The 16,578-nt window shown below is 39.2% G+C and overlaps 1 protein-coding gene and 1 pseudogene across 1 annotated transcript; both read left to right on the top strand.

The window, feature by feature from the left end:
- Positions 1-279: 279 nt before the first annotated feature.
- LOC115733310 (beta-glucosidase 12-like) lies at positions 280-4,248 on the top strand. The gene is made up of 13 exons (XM_048281331.1): positions 280-456; positions 652-721; positions 1,283-1,341; positions 1,459-1,534; positions 1,802-1,879; positions 1,985-2,072; positions 2,185-2,440; positions 2,706-2,821; positions 2,955-3,172; positions 3,259-3,290; positions 3,474-3,576; positions 3,687-3,795; positions 3,931-4,248. Exons 1-13 carry the CDS (start codon positions 280-282, stop codon positions 4,100-4,102), a joined length of 1,554 nt encoding a protein of 517 aa, XP_048137288.1. The 3' UTR covers positions 4,103-4,248.
- Positions 4,249-5,941: 1,693 nt separating this feature from the next.
- Positions 5,942-15,001, top strand: LOC125315653 (annotated as a pseudogene).
- Positions 15,002-16,578: the final 1,577 nt, after the last annotated feature.

Raw genomic sequence — 16,578 nt, 5'->3', positions numbered from 1 at the left:
TAGCGGAAAAGACCTTTCTTAAAAACCATTGAAGTTGGCCAATAAATGAGAAAACTCACTAGGAAAAAGCCACCTAACTTTCTTGTTCTCCGATCTTTTATTTAGTTCATTTTCATCGCATTGAAAATGAGTGCATAAAAGTTCTTTCCAAAACATAAAGCACGTCTTTTTTTTTGTGTGTGGGGGGTGGGGGGGGGGGTCGTCAAAAGCTCTCCTTTATCATCTCTATAAATACAACCAAACCAAAAGCCACGGTCTATCCCAAAGAAAGTGTCATTCATGGCGTTTCGTGTTCATGAACTGATGCTTTTATACATTCTAGCCCTCGTGAGCTCGGCGAGTCATTGCAAATCAGAGCACGGTGCCTTCAAGCCGGTTGGCTACGACACCGTCTTGCTCAACCGGAGGAGCTTCCCGGCCAGCTTCCTCTTTGGGACGGCGTCTTCTGCGTACCAGGTGGATTAGATTCCCTTTGTCGCTGTTTTGTTTTCATCCCCATCGTTATGCCTCATGGCGAAACTGAGTCCATATATGCATCCTGCGTGGTTATTTTTCAATAAAACAGTGCAAGAATGGTCAGATTATTGGTTTGTTTGCTTATTTTGTTTAGTTTTTTTTTTTTTTTTTTGGTTCTTTCTCTTGGTTTTCCAGTACGAAGGTGCAGCTAATGAAGATGGTAGAGGGCCAAGTATCTGGGATTATTTCACTCACAAGCATCCAGGTCTCTCTCTTTAAATAATTGGCCGTGGTTATGTGTCATCAGTGGCTTGCAATGACCTTAAGGATTTTGGTAACTGAGTGTCCCTGAAATACTTCCTAAACGAGCAATTAAGAAAAGTTCTTTAGTTTCAACGTACTTTTTTCTGGAAAAATTGTCCAAAAAAGTCTTAAACGTGCTACACTTTTGCCAATTCGGTTTTAAACAATTTTTAAGTTTTGCAAATGGAGTCCATCTGGCTAATTTTGATTCGAAATCATTGATGTTGATGTGGACACCAATCGTCCTACGTGGTACAGTTGGTGTCGGCATGGACAATTTTAATAATATTTTAATATTTTTCAACTTTTTTTATTATTTTTTCTTTTCCATTCTCTTATACATACTCCGGCTGACCGTCGCCCGCCATCAGCGAGGGCCAATGATCCTCGCCTGGTCTGGGCCAGGGCGTCACGGCCCAAGCCGGCCAGCGGAGAGGGCTTCCGCTGGCCTCATCAAGATTCAGGCGATAATCTTGACAAAACCCTTTTTGATGATGATCCGTTTTGTTGCCGTGAAGGACAGGCAAAATAGCCGATGGTAGCAACGGGGATGTGGCTGTCGATTCCTACCACCGGTACAAGGTACGTAATCAGCATTGAATACCACTAATTAAAAATGATGTCGGCAAAAGAAAATTGGAACAGAAAATGTTTTGACTCCTAACGATTGATTTGTTTACCTTTTTTTTTTTTTTCCAGGAAGATGTGGAGATAATGAAGGAAATGGGGTTAGATGCCTACAGATTCTCAATCTCATGGTCTCGAGTTTTACCTAGTAAGACCATAGCCACTTCATTTCTCTCCATTATAGATTATTTTTGTCTTATTTCATGAGGCTTCAAATGCGTCTCGCATAGGGCTATCAAAAAAGCCCAAACGACTCGAAAATTTAGATTCTTCCTGGCCGGGTCTCATTCGGTTCGGGTAATAAGTAGAGGAATTCGGGTATCCTGACAGTTTGGGTGGCTATAATATTCCGATCCGACCCAATCCCTCGACACCCTTAGTCTGGTAGCTAATCAGGAGATGTGCTGATTTTCAGAGGGAAAGCTAGAGGGAGGCATCAACAAGGAAGGAGTAAAGTACTACAACAACCTCATCAATGAGCTCCTTGCCCACGGTCTTGCCTCCATTTTTTTTTTATTTCTTTTCACTTGGTTCATTTCTGTTTATATATAAATCACTCCCTGGAAAAGTAGAGATTTGTTTATTATTATTGTTGCAGGTATTCAACCTTTTGTTACACTATTTCACTGGGACCTTCCCCAAGCCCTAGAGGAGGAATATGGTGGTTTCTTGAGTTCCCATGTTGTGTAAGTTCAAAAGAGAGATATTCTTTAAACTTTGCCGTGAATTACTAAGGTTGACATTCATACTTTGCCGCCGCCTTAATTAGGGGTGATTTCTGACCAAAAAAAAAATCAGGGATGATTTTCGGGACTATGTGGAGGTCTGCTTCAAGGAATTTGGGGATAGAGTCAAACATTGGATAACTCTAAATGAGCCATGGTCATACGCTAGCGGCGGGTATGCCAACGGACAGTTCGCACCAGGTCGGTGCTCTGATTGGCAGATGCTCAATTGCACAGGCGGCGATTCGGGCACCGAGCCATATATCGTCGGGCACAACCAACTTCTTGCCCACGCAGCTGCTGTTAAATTGTACAGAGACAAGTATCAGGTGTCCAATCTCTTTGAAACTTTACGATGGCTCGAGATTAAGTGCGATCAAATTAATCTTTCACCTCTTAATCAATTGAGCCATGGAGATGGATCAAAACAGAAAACAATTAGGACTCGATTGAAAAAAAAATAGAATGTTATAGACTCAATCCGAACAAGAAAAAAAGTGCTCATGAATTTTGGCATTGATGCAAGAAATAGAACATCCAGTGGGAGTTGAAATTGATTTGTGCAATTTGACTGGACAAAAGTGACTTTTTCAGGCATCTCAAAAAGGAGCAATAGGAATAACATTGGTTTCCCATTGGATGGTGCCATATTCGGATGCAAAGCATAACCAAAATGCAGCGCTAAGAGCCCTGGACTGGATGTTGGGATGGTCAGTGCGCTTCTCCGACGACCAAACTCACACATCAAGTGCATCCAAAATACAAATTTTCAATTTCATAAAGTAAGAACTTGGCGGTTTGATTAAACGGTGAATCATTTGGAAAATTTGTGTTCCTTTTCAGGTTCTTGAACCCGATAACGTACGGCAATTATCCGCGCAGCATGTGCTCGCTCATAGGGAAAAGGCTACCCAAGTTCACAAAGGAGCAATCGCTGATGGTGAAAGGATCTTTTGATTTTCTCGGGTTGAACTACTACACCGCGAACTACGCAAAGTACATGCCACACTCGAATATTTTGAATCCTAGCTACCTAACGGACGCTCGCGCGAACCTCTCAAGTAAGAAACACGATCTCTATTTGGATGACATTAATCGCGGTCTCGATGAAGTTCTTTTCTAATATATTCGCGACGGTTTCTTGTAGCTGAACGCAACGGGATTCCAATCGGTCCAGGGGTAAGTTTGAATCCTCAAGCAACCCCATTTTGTCTAAAACTTGCTACTTTTGTGTGGTCTTCTTAGGGTTCATACGTTGATTGAGTATTTGCAAACACCCAGTACTAGTAACTTAAAGTTGAGAGAATTAGGTAAATTTTTTTAACCGTCACATTCATGATCCTATAATGGATGTTATTGCAGGCTGCTTCAAGTTGGCTGTATGTTTATCCCAGCGGAATACAAAGTCTTTTGATGCACGTAAAGACTAAGTACCAAAATCCACTCATTTACATCACTGAGAACGGTGAGAAATGTCATTTCCAATGATTAATTAACTAAAATTGCTGAGACAACAGCTTTTTTATGATTGATTACTGTTTTTCTCAAATGCCGTGTCTTGGGCTTGGTCATCAGGAATCGATGAGTTCACTAACTCTACATTACCACTGGAGCAACAATTGGCTGACTACATGAGGATCGATTATTATTATCGTCATCTCTCATACCTTCATAAAGCGATCAAGTAAAATTTTCCATTTTCCTACTTTTCATGCAATTATTACTTGTGAAATCTCCTTTTCCTATCTAATTTTTAACTTGTTCTTATTTCTTACATCATACATGACATGAAATGTGACCTGTGGAAAATCTGTCGTAGGGACGGTGTTAACGTGAAGGGCTACTTTGCATGGTCATTGTTGGACAATTTCGAATGGAACTCGGGATACACCGTCCGATTTGGGATCAACTATGTCGACTACAAGAACGGATTGAAGAGATACCCGAAACAGTCGGCGATTTGGTTCAAGGGCTTTCTCGACAAATTTTGATTCAAGAATGCATCGCATACATATGACATATGTTCCAATGATCTCTGTAAATAAGGATGCGATGGATTCTTGTGTAATAAGTAATTCTGAATAAGCATTTTGGTTGGTGAGTTTCGTGAGAATGAATTTGCCAATATGTTTCACTATTTCAGGAGTATTTCGCTAAAAAATAGACAACAGTTTCTGGAAAAGAGCGCATTAAGATTAGTCTTTAAACCACTTTGATTATTGGATGATTAGAGGAGAAAGGAATGGAGATTGGCGAGATAAAGAAAGCACAATTAGCGTACTTGTCCAGGGGTGCGTATTTGAGTGTCATATCTTTCTTTTTTTGAATCACCTAAATACCACATTGGTAAAAAAAAAAATTCAATTGGGTGTCTATTCCGGCAAATCGTCCTACGCAGCTTTTAAAATTAAAATTTTTCTGCAACGTGACTTTTATAAAATAAATTTAAGTCCAACATGAATAATCTACAATTGACGTGGCCAAAAAAAAGGCGAAAAACAACCTCGTTTTGCCTCTTTCTTCTCCTAATTCATTTCGAAACGAAACCCCAAATTTGAGAAAGGGGAATGCTCTTGCAATGAGCTTGAGCAATTGAGAGGTTCGATCTTGAGATGAGCAGTGGAGAGTTCGAGCTTACGAGATAACAAAGTGGGGATAAGTCGAATCAGTTTATGTGGGATCAGGATGATGACAAGTGTAATAACGCAACGCAAGAGTTGCGCTTGATTTAGTTTAGCCCCTGTCCTTTTTTTGTCTGACCTTTCACTCCTCAGCTTTCATAATATTTATGCTCCCTCTATCAATTCACGTTTTCCCCTCTTTTTAAGCTCTTCACCTTAAGCTCTTCTCCAAAATTTCAGCGTAACTTCATGATTTTAGCTTGCAAAAAACCTCTCCAGTAAATCTACTCAAATCTTTTTTTAAACTCTCGATTGTGGAACCATGGCTCATCCATTGGGAAAGAAGAGAAAGAAACAGAGGATTTGAAGACTCTTCCCCTTTTTCAGATTTTTGTTTTCTGATTTTGTAGTTTTTTCATCGATGGGGCCAAAGCATCGTTGTTTCCTCTGATATTTCAGTATTGGATTGTTCCGGCAATCCAGTTCGGCCTATTATTTAATAAATTAATGTCAAATCGGATATCCTGACCGCACAATTCACCAATGGCACTCGGGCGAATCGATTTTTTAAAAAAATTTAGCATTTAAGTAATCGAAAAGAAAGTTATAATACTCAAGTGAGCGCCGTAAGAAAGTCATAACACCCGTGTTGCCCTTATCCCGTGATTGGTTATCTTGCCTTTAAGCTATACTAGTAGTACTAATTTTTCTTTCTCTAAACTGTATGGCAATACCTATGTGCGATATACTTTGGCTTAATTTTTAGTTGCCACTTTGTACTTAACTCATTATTTTGTGAATAAATATTGTTTTCTTTGTTTTTGGGCAACTAATATTCACTGACTAAGTCATCAGAAAGTTTTCTGTTCAGAAGATCCAGCCAGCGGAAAAGACCTTTCTTAAAAACCATTGAAGTTGGCCAATAAATGAGAAAACTCGCTAGGAAAAAGCCACCTAACTTCTTGTTCTCCGATCTTTTATTTAGTTCATTTTCATCGCATTGAAAATGAGTGCATAAAAATTCTTTCCAAAACATAAAGCACGCCCTAATTTTTTTTTTTTATTTTGGTCAAAACCACTAGTCTTATTCACGGCATGAAAATGTTAAACGGGGTTTTTCCACAGGATTTATCCTCCTTTTGAGTCAAGCTCCCTATAAATACGGCCAAAACAAAAGCGACGGTCCGTGCTAAAGAAAGTGCTTCAGTCATGGCGGTTCGTGCTCATGAACCGATGCTTTTCTGCACCCTGCTCCTCGCGAGCTCTGTGAGTCATTGCAAAGGTGATTCCGGAACCTTCGAGCCCGGCGATTACGACACTGTCTCGCTCAACCGGAGCAGCTTTCCGGCCGGCTTCCTGTTCGGAACGGCTTCTTCTGTGTTCCAGGTAGATTAGATTTCATTTTCGCCACTTTCTTTTCATCCCCATTGTTAACCTAAACTCGGTTTACATATGCATCCTGCATGGTCATTCTTTCATTAACAAATCACATAACTGGTCGCACTGTTTGTTTGTTTATTTATTTGGTTTTTTTTTTTTTTTCTTCGCTTTCAGTATGAAGGTGCAGCTAATGAAGATGGTAGATGTGACATTCTGAATTCCGACCCACTTTCGAAGCTTTGAATAAATGAAAGGTCTCATTGATGTATTTCAGTCTAATCTCACTCGGAGTTGATCCCTCTCGAGCAGACTAACCAAATGGGAATGGCTAGCTAGGAAAATCAAGTACGTGGACCTAAGAACTTGATCCTGGATTGACTCTTTGGCCATGAAAATTGTCGAGGGAATATTTTGGACCAATATAGGCCGATCCTAGAATGATTAGGGAACGATTTGGATAATACCCTACGCTTGGAGCACGGGTGATTCCGTCCGACCTCGTATGGGTTCCGAACGTCCCTGAATTATTTTCTAACGATCGCGACCATCGGGACTAGTGATTGACCCTCGCAATTGAATGACAACCAAGGTCGCCATGGCTCGAGTAATTCTTAAACGTGATTTTAATCACGGGTCGATACGCGTAACTCCTAAAAGCCGCCCGTTAGTTTGAGATATGCTGAAAATTCTATTGATCGAGATTGATCGCGAATCGAGCTTCGGAATTTGACGTCGGACCTTCAGGGGTTTCAATAGATAAAAATTTTGGACGTTTCCTCATCCCGAGTGCAATTCCTTCGCAGTTCACCCCAAAGAGGTTCGGGAAAAGTAGATTTGGACTGGATATGGGAAAGGACCCATTTGCCCTCGAAAAATACCCCATTTTTAACTTGGAACGAAGGGTATTTTGGCCATTTTACCCCTTGGCCGAATTTTGACTATTTTTGGTGGAGAAAATCACCAATTTGTACCTCTTGACTTTCAAGACACCAAAATATCCCACCCAATAATTATTTTAACCTATATTAATTATTTTGGCCTTCTTCTTCTTCATTTTTCAAGAACCCTTTCTCTCTCTAGCTCACTCCCTCTCTTGGCCAAACTCACCCTTGCTCATTCTCTCCCTCATTGAAAATTCTTCAAACAACCGCCGGTGTCGCCTTGAACCGCCGGAGCTCGACTATCGCCGTAAGCTACTCGGAGTCGCCGGATTTTCGTGGGTTAAAGCTGGTAAAGAGGAGTTGCCGGAGCCGCCGGATTAGGGTCAAAATTTTTCTCGGTTTCTCGCCGGAAAACTTGCTAAAATAGTGGTAAGTTGGTCCCTAACCTTATATTAGGTATCTAGGATGCTAATGGACTTGAGATTTGGTAGATTTGGGTGAAAAATTGGTTGTTTTTGGCCATTTTTATGCCTTGGCCGAGAATGAATATTTGGAGGAGAGAGAAAGCTTGTTCTTGCATGAATAGTAAAGTCAAGAAGATAATTGTTGGTCAAAGTTTAACTATGGTTACTTTATGCCTAACTATAGTTACTTTATGCTAGTATTTAATCATGGTTAGGTTAGTATTTGACTCTAGTTAATTTTTGAACCATGGTTAGTTTATATATTAACTAGAGTTACTTTTATGTGACATAAAGTCGTTATGCCACGGTGCTTATTAATGTGACATTATTATAGTATAGTACTATGGTTGTAAATTAATTATATGTTAGAAAATTATTATTGTTTGGCCGTGATAAATTTCCACGTTAGTATAATTTTAATGGCACGTGATTTATAAATTGCTACGTTAGCATAATATGGTCGCATGGCGTGGATTGGATACTATGGTAGCATAAATTGATCGGGTGATCCCGAATTATTAATTCTCTAACGTGAGTGAATCACGTGATCCCGAACGATTCTGAGGAAATGTGATGGTCGTATTCAATCAAGTCGTTCGAGGCCAAAGTGAGCCGTATTCGTCTGATTGTCCGAGACCGAGGAAATATGATGGTCATATTCAATCAAGTCGTCTGAGGCCAAAGTGAGCCGTATTCGTCTGATTGTCTGAGACCGAGGAAATGTGATGGTCGTATTCAATCAAGTCGTCTGAGGCCAAAGTGAGCCGTATTCGTCTGATTGAGCGAGACCGAGGAAATGTGATGGTCGTATTCAATCAAGTCGTCTGAGGCCAAAGTGAGCCGTATTCGTCCGATTGTCCGAGACCGAGGAAATGTGATGGTCGTATTCAATCAAGTCGTCCGAGGCCAACGTGAGCCGTATTCGTCCGATTGTCCGAGACCGAGAAAGTATGAAATTCGTGTTCAATTAAGTCGTCCGAGACCAAAGTGAGTCGTGTTCGACTAATTGTCCGAGACTTAATCCGGTCGTGTTCCTATGTGTCCGAGACCGAGATTTGTGGGTCGTATTCCTTTGTGTCTGAGACCCTAGTATATATATAGAGCCGTGTTCCATAAAGGTCCGAGGCTCAACGTTATGAATATATGATGGCGGTGGAATAACGTGGAATATTCTGGAGTGACGTGGAATATTTTTGGAGTAACGTGGAATATTTTGGAGTAGTGTGGAATATTTCTAGAGTAACGTGGAATATTTTGGAGTAACGTGGAATATTCTGGAGTAGCGTGGAAATTTTCGGAGTAATGTGGATATTTATATTATGGCCTGGTGCGTTAAACACGGGCCCTGGAGCACGTAGAATATTTTATTGTCGGACTGAGGCGTGGAACGCCGAAACGGGAGTAACGTAGAATATTTGAGAAGGTGTGGGAATTTTTGGAGAAAGAATGGAATTTTCTGGAATTAAATTGTGGAATTTTTAGTAAGAAAGAAGAGTTGTTGGAAATTGTTCATTGAAAATGTGTCTGGAGGCACTAGAGCCCTAATATAGGATTAGGGGCTAGCTTACTGAGATTTTATCTCACCCCGTCGTGGGTTCGTTGTTTTTCAGACCCTCCGCCACAAGTATGAATGACCCACCTCAAAGGTTCAGTATTCCCCGAGGTCATGGTGCCGGGAGAAGATGGAGAAGTTGTGGAGCCTACGGATGCTGAGTAGCCGCTTGAAATAGCGAGGACGAGGCATAGGATAGTTGGCCTCTTAGTTTTGTAGAGTGTTGTATTTTGGTTGTGTAGCGGGCTTCGACCACATACCTTTTTTCTATAGGTGGTCACGGGTTTGTACAGTGGCCCCCGAAGCCCTAGGTTTGGAAAATTGTGTAGAACATGTGGATATGCATATAAGTTTGTTTTTATCGTCCCAAGTCATCGTGATGTTAATTGTTTCTGTACGGGGATTTGTTTTTGCTTCCGCATGAATTTGTTGGCCTTTGGATCCTGGAGAACTGTACATAAGTGTGGCCAGGTGGGATGTCGACAAGCTCGCGGGGTTCGGGTCGTGACAGTAGAGGGCCAAGTATCTGGGATTACTTCACTCACAAATACCCAGGCCTCTCTCTCTCTCCCTACACAAACTCACAGAGCTAATGACAGTTAGAAACTGTGAGCTTCCCTCTCTTTGCATGCAGCAAAAGGTTGATGATAACCCCGTCATCTATGTCGATGCAGTGTGAGCGGTTTCAAAATAATTAACCATGTTAGTAGTATCACCATCTCTAGATAACTATGTTGTCAGATGCTTCGACAGAAGTAATACTGAATCGTAAATTCTAATTCGGAAAATTTCGTGATTCTATCATTCTCCACTGGATTGTCATGATATAGAGAACTGATAAAATTGGCTTGTAATTGTACTCTTTTGCTACATGACATTTTCTAAGTAAGTTTTGTGATAGCAAATACTTTATAATCAATTATTTGTCAACTCTTCCAAGAGTATCAATTTAACATTCCGTTTGATGTGCTTGTACAGTCAGATTTATTCAGCATGTTTCTTTAAGTTTCAAAAGTTGGAAATTATATGTGACATTCTTATAAAGTTGACGAATTAAACAAAGCAGAAAAAAAAAATTGCAAAGACTTCAGCCTTACCTTTGTCTGCAACCGATGCTTATCTGCATTGGTAAGAAATACATTGTATGTTAATCCACTTGCTAATAATTTCGTGATTGGATAAACAGGTTTATCTAACGTAATCAACTTTGAAAAGGGCAAAAGAAAATTCCAGTTCTTGACCTGGAAACTTTGGATTACGAATCTGGTGCAACGGACACCCCAATTGAGCCCTGAAAATGAGAGGTGGCCTAAGCCTAACAATCTTATGTCTTGTCTTCTTTTCTCATTTAGTGTTAATTATGAAAACTTTAATACTTTCTGTGGACTATCTGTATTGACGAAAATTTTAGATAATAATAATAATAATAAAAGACTTGTTAACGAGTATCCCTGAGGCGCTAATTAAGTTAACTCAAAATAGAAATAAGATGTTCGAAAATATTTTGGAAACGAAATGACTAAACATTTCAATAAAGTGGCTTGTCACACTATCTTTTGAAAAGCATATACAATATGGCTTCGCAAGTCAAGGAGACTATTTTTAATATTTTCCCGATTAAGCTTGATTAATTTATTGGCATAAATTTATGTTTTCCTTCCTAAACAATTATATCTTTTGACTTAGCTCAGTGATCCTAAATATATATTAATCCATTTAATTTGAAGTTAATCCAAAAGAGACATATATCGTACTAAATGAATAATACTCGTAATTTAAATATGGCTTTTGTTAATTTCATGAATGAATACATTATTCATACATTGAATTCAATTCAAGATTCGATCAAAATGACTTGGGAATTGCTCTTTTCTGGAGATTGAACCTTTGTAAGAACACGGCATTGACTTGGGATCGAGCCATCAAGGTCTTCAAGTGTGGCTCACGAAGAATATCGAAATCATGATGTTCGATTTGAGATTAAGACATCGAGGACCACAAATTCGGTCCAATTAGTAAAGAGGGTCTAGAACTTGTAATGTTCGATTGAAGATTCAACCATCAATATTCTTGAATAATCTATTAGAGAAGAAAGAATTAGAGGGTTTACAATATGTTGATTCTTTTATTAATTTGGTGGTTATCATATTGCTGTCAAGTCTAAGCTGATTTGACCAATAAACCATAACTTTTGCCATTAATGCATAATGACTCAAGGATTTTGCTAAGCCAGCAATTAAGGAAAGTCCTATAGCTTTTTTTTTTTTTTTTTGGTCAAAGGTCCTCTAGCTTCATATGCACTCTTTCACTTGATTTTTTTTTTTTGGTCAAACACTTAAATGGTTTTTTTTGGGGGGGCCGTGGGAGGAGGGAGAGGGATGGTAGGTAAAATAGCTGACGGTAGCAAAGGGTACATGATCAGCAATTTTCCCAAGAATCTCTTGGGGAAAAAAAATTGAGGCGTTATCCTGGCTTTGGCAAAGCTGAAAGGCCAAAATTGGTCCCCATCAACTTCGGCTTTCAACATTTGCTGAAGCCAATTTCTAGTGTTAAATGATTTTTTTTTCTTCCAAAACCTACCATTACTAATTTCATTTTTCGGTTTTGCTTTTGCTATTACTATTTGGGCTTCTTTGCACGAGGGAGGTTGGTGAACCAGTTCTGATAGGCGTGGAGCCGACGAAAGGCCGATGAAGGGCAGACGAGGTCATGCCACCCCAAGCGATCACCCGAGGCTGTGACCCAGACTGCCCTCGTCGGGGTAGTGCGACCTAGGGGAGGGCAACCCGAGGTCGTGTGACCTCAAGCGGCCCTCGCCTGGGTCGCCCAATCGGGCAACCTCACGCGGCCCTCGTTTGGGTCACGCAATCCTCGCTGGGTGCTACCCGAGGTTGGGCAACCTCAAACAATGGCCGCCGGCTTCAATGAAGGATTTGAGTTATTTTAATAAAAATCTATTTAACCCAAAGATGCTTTACAAAGGAGTTTTTATCAGATGCAATTTGTATTTTCCCCAATCCCAAAAACCATTTTCAAAGCCAAACTAAGCACAACCTGAATACCGCTAATTAGTTTTGATGTTGGCAATAGAAATTGGAATAAAAACTGTTCGACTCCTAGTGACGAATTGTTTCTTCTTTTTTTTCCAGGAAGATGTAGAGATAATGAGGGAAATGGGGTTAGGTGCCTACTGATTCTCCATCTCTTGGCCTCGAATTTTACCTAGTAAGACCATCAATTTTCTGTCTAATTTGCATGAAAAAAAAAAACTCAAATCAGGATCATCGTAGAAAAAAAAAACTCAAATAAGGATCATCGTAAAAAAAAGTCTTATATCTATTATACAGCGGCTAATTCTTTTTTTTTTTTTTTTGTCAAAGGCTAATTCAGCTCTAAACTTTTCAATTTTATCAATTTATTTCTAAACCTTTTCATGATTTGTCAATTTAATCCTTCCGGGTTATTCTGGTCAAAAATCATAGACGGCGATGGTTTCTCCATGTAGAATGACCGGTTTCTCCGTCAGCAATTTCCGATCAAAATTGACCAGAAATACTATATTGACAAATCATCAAAAAGCTTATAACTAAATTGATGAAATACAAAAATTTAGAACTAAATTACTCCTCGTACTATTGTTTTTCCGAAAGAAATACATATGCTTAATCGTGCCAATTATTGTTTATGCTAGTTGATTACGAACTGTGTTGACTTTCTATTATCCCTATATTTGGGGAAATTGTCAGAGGGAAAGCTAAAGGGAGGCATCAACAAGGAAGGAGTGCAATACTACAACAATCTCATCAATGAGCTCCTTGCCCACGGTCTTGGCTTTATTTCATTTCTATTAGCTATTCATTTGTTTTTCTAAATCACTTATGTACATCACTCACTAATAAGTAGAGGATTTTTACAGGTATTAAACCCTTTGTGACTCTATTTCACTGGGACCTTCCCCAAGTCCTAGAGGAGGAGTACGGTGATTTCTTGAGTCCCCGGATTGTGTAAGTCAAAAGATGTCTTTTTCTTCAACCTTAGCAGTTATGAGTATATTTACATTTTGCTACTGCATTAATCAGATATGATTTCCAGGACTATGTGGAGGTTTGCTTCAAGGAATTTGGAGATAGAGTCAAACACCCGATAACTTTGAACAAGCCGTTGACGTACGGTAGTAATGGTTATGCCAACGGACAGCAAGCACAGGGGCGATGCTCTGATTGGCAGATGCTCAACTGCACGGGTGGCGATTCGGGCACCGAGCCATACATCGTCGGGCACAACCAGCTCCTTGCTCATGCGGCCACTGTTAAATTGTATAGAAACAAGTATCAGGTCTTCAATCTCTTGAAACTTCTCGATGACTCTCGATTAACAGCTATTAAATTAACTTTTCACACCTTAATCAATTGAGTCGTTGAGAAGGATTGAAATAAAATAAAATAAAAATTAGGACTGGATTGACAACATTGGACTCGATCTACCAACAACAAAAAAATGCTCGTGAATTTCTAATTGATGCAAGAAAAAGAACATCTAATAGGAGTTGAAATTGACTTGTGCAATTTGACTGAAAAACAAAAGTGACTTTTCCAGGCATCTCAAAAAGGAGCAATAGGAATAACATTGGTTTCTAATCGAATGGTGCCTTACTCAGATGCAAAGCATAATCAAAATGCAGCGCTAAGAGCCCTGGACTGGATGTTGGGATGGTGAGTGTGCATCTACAAATGACCAAACTCGCATATTATTTCTACCCAAGATATATAATTTGAGTTTCATAAAGTAGGTACTTAGCAGTTTCATTAAATGGTGCATCAAGAGGAAAAAATGTCATTCGTTTTCAGGTTCTTAGACCCGATAACATACGGCGACTATCCGCACAGCATGCGCTCGCTCATAGGGAAAAGGCTTCCCAAGTTCACGAAGGAGCAATCGCTATTGGTGAAAGGATCTTTTGATTTTCTCGGATTGAACTATTACACCGCGAACTATGCAAAGTACATGCCGTACTCAAATGCTTTGAATTCAAGCTACCTAACCGATGCTCGCACGAGCCTCTCGAGTAAGAAAAACAGTCACTATCTGGATGCTAATCACAGTCTCGATGAAGATCTTTTCTAATAAATTCTTGATGACTTCTTGTAGCTGAACGCAACAGGGTTCCAATTGGTCCTCAGATACGTTTGATTCTTTCTACAAGCCCATTTTGTTATATTTTAGGATTGGGGTTTTCTGCATTGTCTTGTTAGGTTTCATAACTTAAATTCAATATCCGTAAACACCAAACAGTGGTAACTAAAACTTGAGAGACTGAGGTAAATTTTCCAAAGTGTATTTTTGCCCATCATGTTCATGATCCTATTATGAATTACAGGCTGCTTCAAGTTGGCTATGTGTTTATCCCAGTGGGGTACAGAGCCTTTTGATGAACGTAAAGACTAAGTACCAAAATCCACTCATTTACATAACTGAGAACGGTGAGAAGACATTATCTCGAATGGTTAATTAACTAGAATTGCTGAGTTAAAAGTTTTTTTATGTTAATTACTCTCTTTCTCACACCCTATTTCTTGATTTTGGACCATTAGGAATCGATGAGTTCAATAACTCTACATTACCACTAGAGCAACAATTAACTGACTACATGAAAATCGATTATTATTACCGCCATCTCTCGTATGTTCGTAAAGCGATCACGTAAATTTTCCTAATTTTTATGCAATTTCACTTGTGGAATCGCCTTTTTCTTTATGTCCTTTCACTTAATTTTCATGTCATACATGACATGAAATGTGACGTTTAGAAAATTTGTGGTAGGGATGGTGTCAATGTGAAGGGCTACTTCGCATGGTCCTTGCTAGACAATTTCGAATGGAGCTCGGGATACACCGTCCGGTTCGGGATCAACTATGTCGATTACAAAAACGGATTGAAGAGATATCCGAAACAGTCCGCGACTTGGTTCAAGAGTTTTCTCAGCAAGTTTTGATTTAATAATACATCCAATGTATATGGTATATGTTACGATGATCTCAGTAAATAAGGATGCGATCAATTCTCGTGCAGTAAATAATTCTGAAGACTACATCATGAAATTCGTGAGAATGAATTATGCCAATAAATTTCACTATTTCAGGAGGATTTCCCGAACAAATTGTCGGAATCGGATCTACTTGCCTCAATATTCATTTAAGTGTGTGCATGCAGCGATTTATTTTTTAAGCATCTTAAAGGGAAAGACTTTGGAGTAACAGGCATTTATCTAATACGGCATAATGGCTCAAAAGCAAACTATTCACTAGCAGAAAGCTGGGAAATTATCAAAAAAGTCTTCAATCTATTGCAATTATATCAATTCAGTCCTAAACGTTTTTTTTATCGGTTGAGTCATAAATATTTTCCAATTGTACCAACTCGGTTTATCCAAATAACTTGGCCGACCGGCGTTGACATGGACGTCGATTAGCGCTGACGTAACGCTATCGATGTTGATGTGACAATTTTTTAGTAATATTTTAATATTTTATCTTTTTCATTTTTTATTTTATTTCCTTTTTCTTTTCTTTCTTTTTTCTCTTCTCCTTCTTCCTCCACCGGCCAGAAGAATAAGAAGAAGAAAAAGAAAGAAGAAAAAAATAATTTAAAGACATATTAAAATGTTATCAAAAAATTTCCACATCAACACCGACCGGCCAAAGCTGGCCGGATAGACTGAATTACCACAAATCCAAAATGTTTAGGATTCAATTGACCAAAAAAAAAAGTTTAGAACCGAATTGGCACGATTGCAATAGGTTTAGAACTTCGTAATTTTCCAGGAGAAAGCTTCATTGAGATAATCTTAATAGTTAGGTCGGTATCGGATTGTTAATTTTGAAGGAAGTAGGGAATTATACCAGGTAGATGAGGAAATATGAACATAATCCATGCAACAATACATAATAGATTATCTATTAAATTTTTCCGTATACAAGACACTAGAAAATGACCAACTTTATTATTGACGAGCAGTGAGCTTGATCGACAAGAAAAAATCATTCCAAAATACAACAGCAGGAAAAAAAAAATAGGATCCCTAAGAGATGCATATTATAGTATCTTTATACTGTCACACGATCTAAAACACGCCAACTAATCGTCTTATTCACGGCTCGTTTTTGGCATGCAAATGTGAACGGGGTTTCTTTCCATAGGGTTTATCCTCCTTTTGAGTCAAACTCTCTATAATTACAGCCAAAACAAAAGCCACAGTCCTTGCTAAAGAAAGTGCTTCAGCCATGGCGGTTCGTGCTCATGAACAGATGCTTTTGTGCAGTCTGCTCCTCGCGAGCTCAGCAAGTCACTGCTCCTTCCGCGTATCAGGTAGACTAGATTTCATTTCGGCGACTTCCTTTTCATCCCCATTGCTAACCTAAACTGAGTCTGTATATGCATCCTGCATGGCCATTCTTTCATTCACAAATTACATAAATGGCCATACTGTTTGTTTATTTATTTTTGGTTTTTTCTTCTTGGCTTTCAGTCCGAAGGTGCAGCTAACGAAGATGGTAGAGGGCGAAGTATCTG

The sequence above is a fragment of the Rhodamnia argentea genome, chromosome 6 (genome assembly GCF_020921035.1).
Source record: "Rhodamnia argentea isolate NSW1041297 chromosome 6, ASM2092103v1, whole genome shotgun sequence".
Classification (NCBI taxonomy): domain Eukaryota; kingdom Viridiplantae; phylum Streptophyta; class Magnoliopsida; order Myrtales; family Myrtaceae; genus Rhodamnia; species Rhodamnia argentea.
Note: the sequence above shows the minus strand (reverse complement) of the source record. Positions and strands in the feature narration are given on the sequence as shown.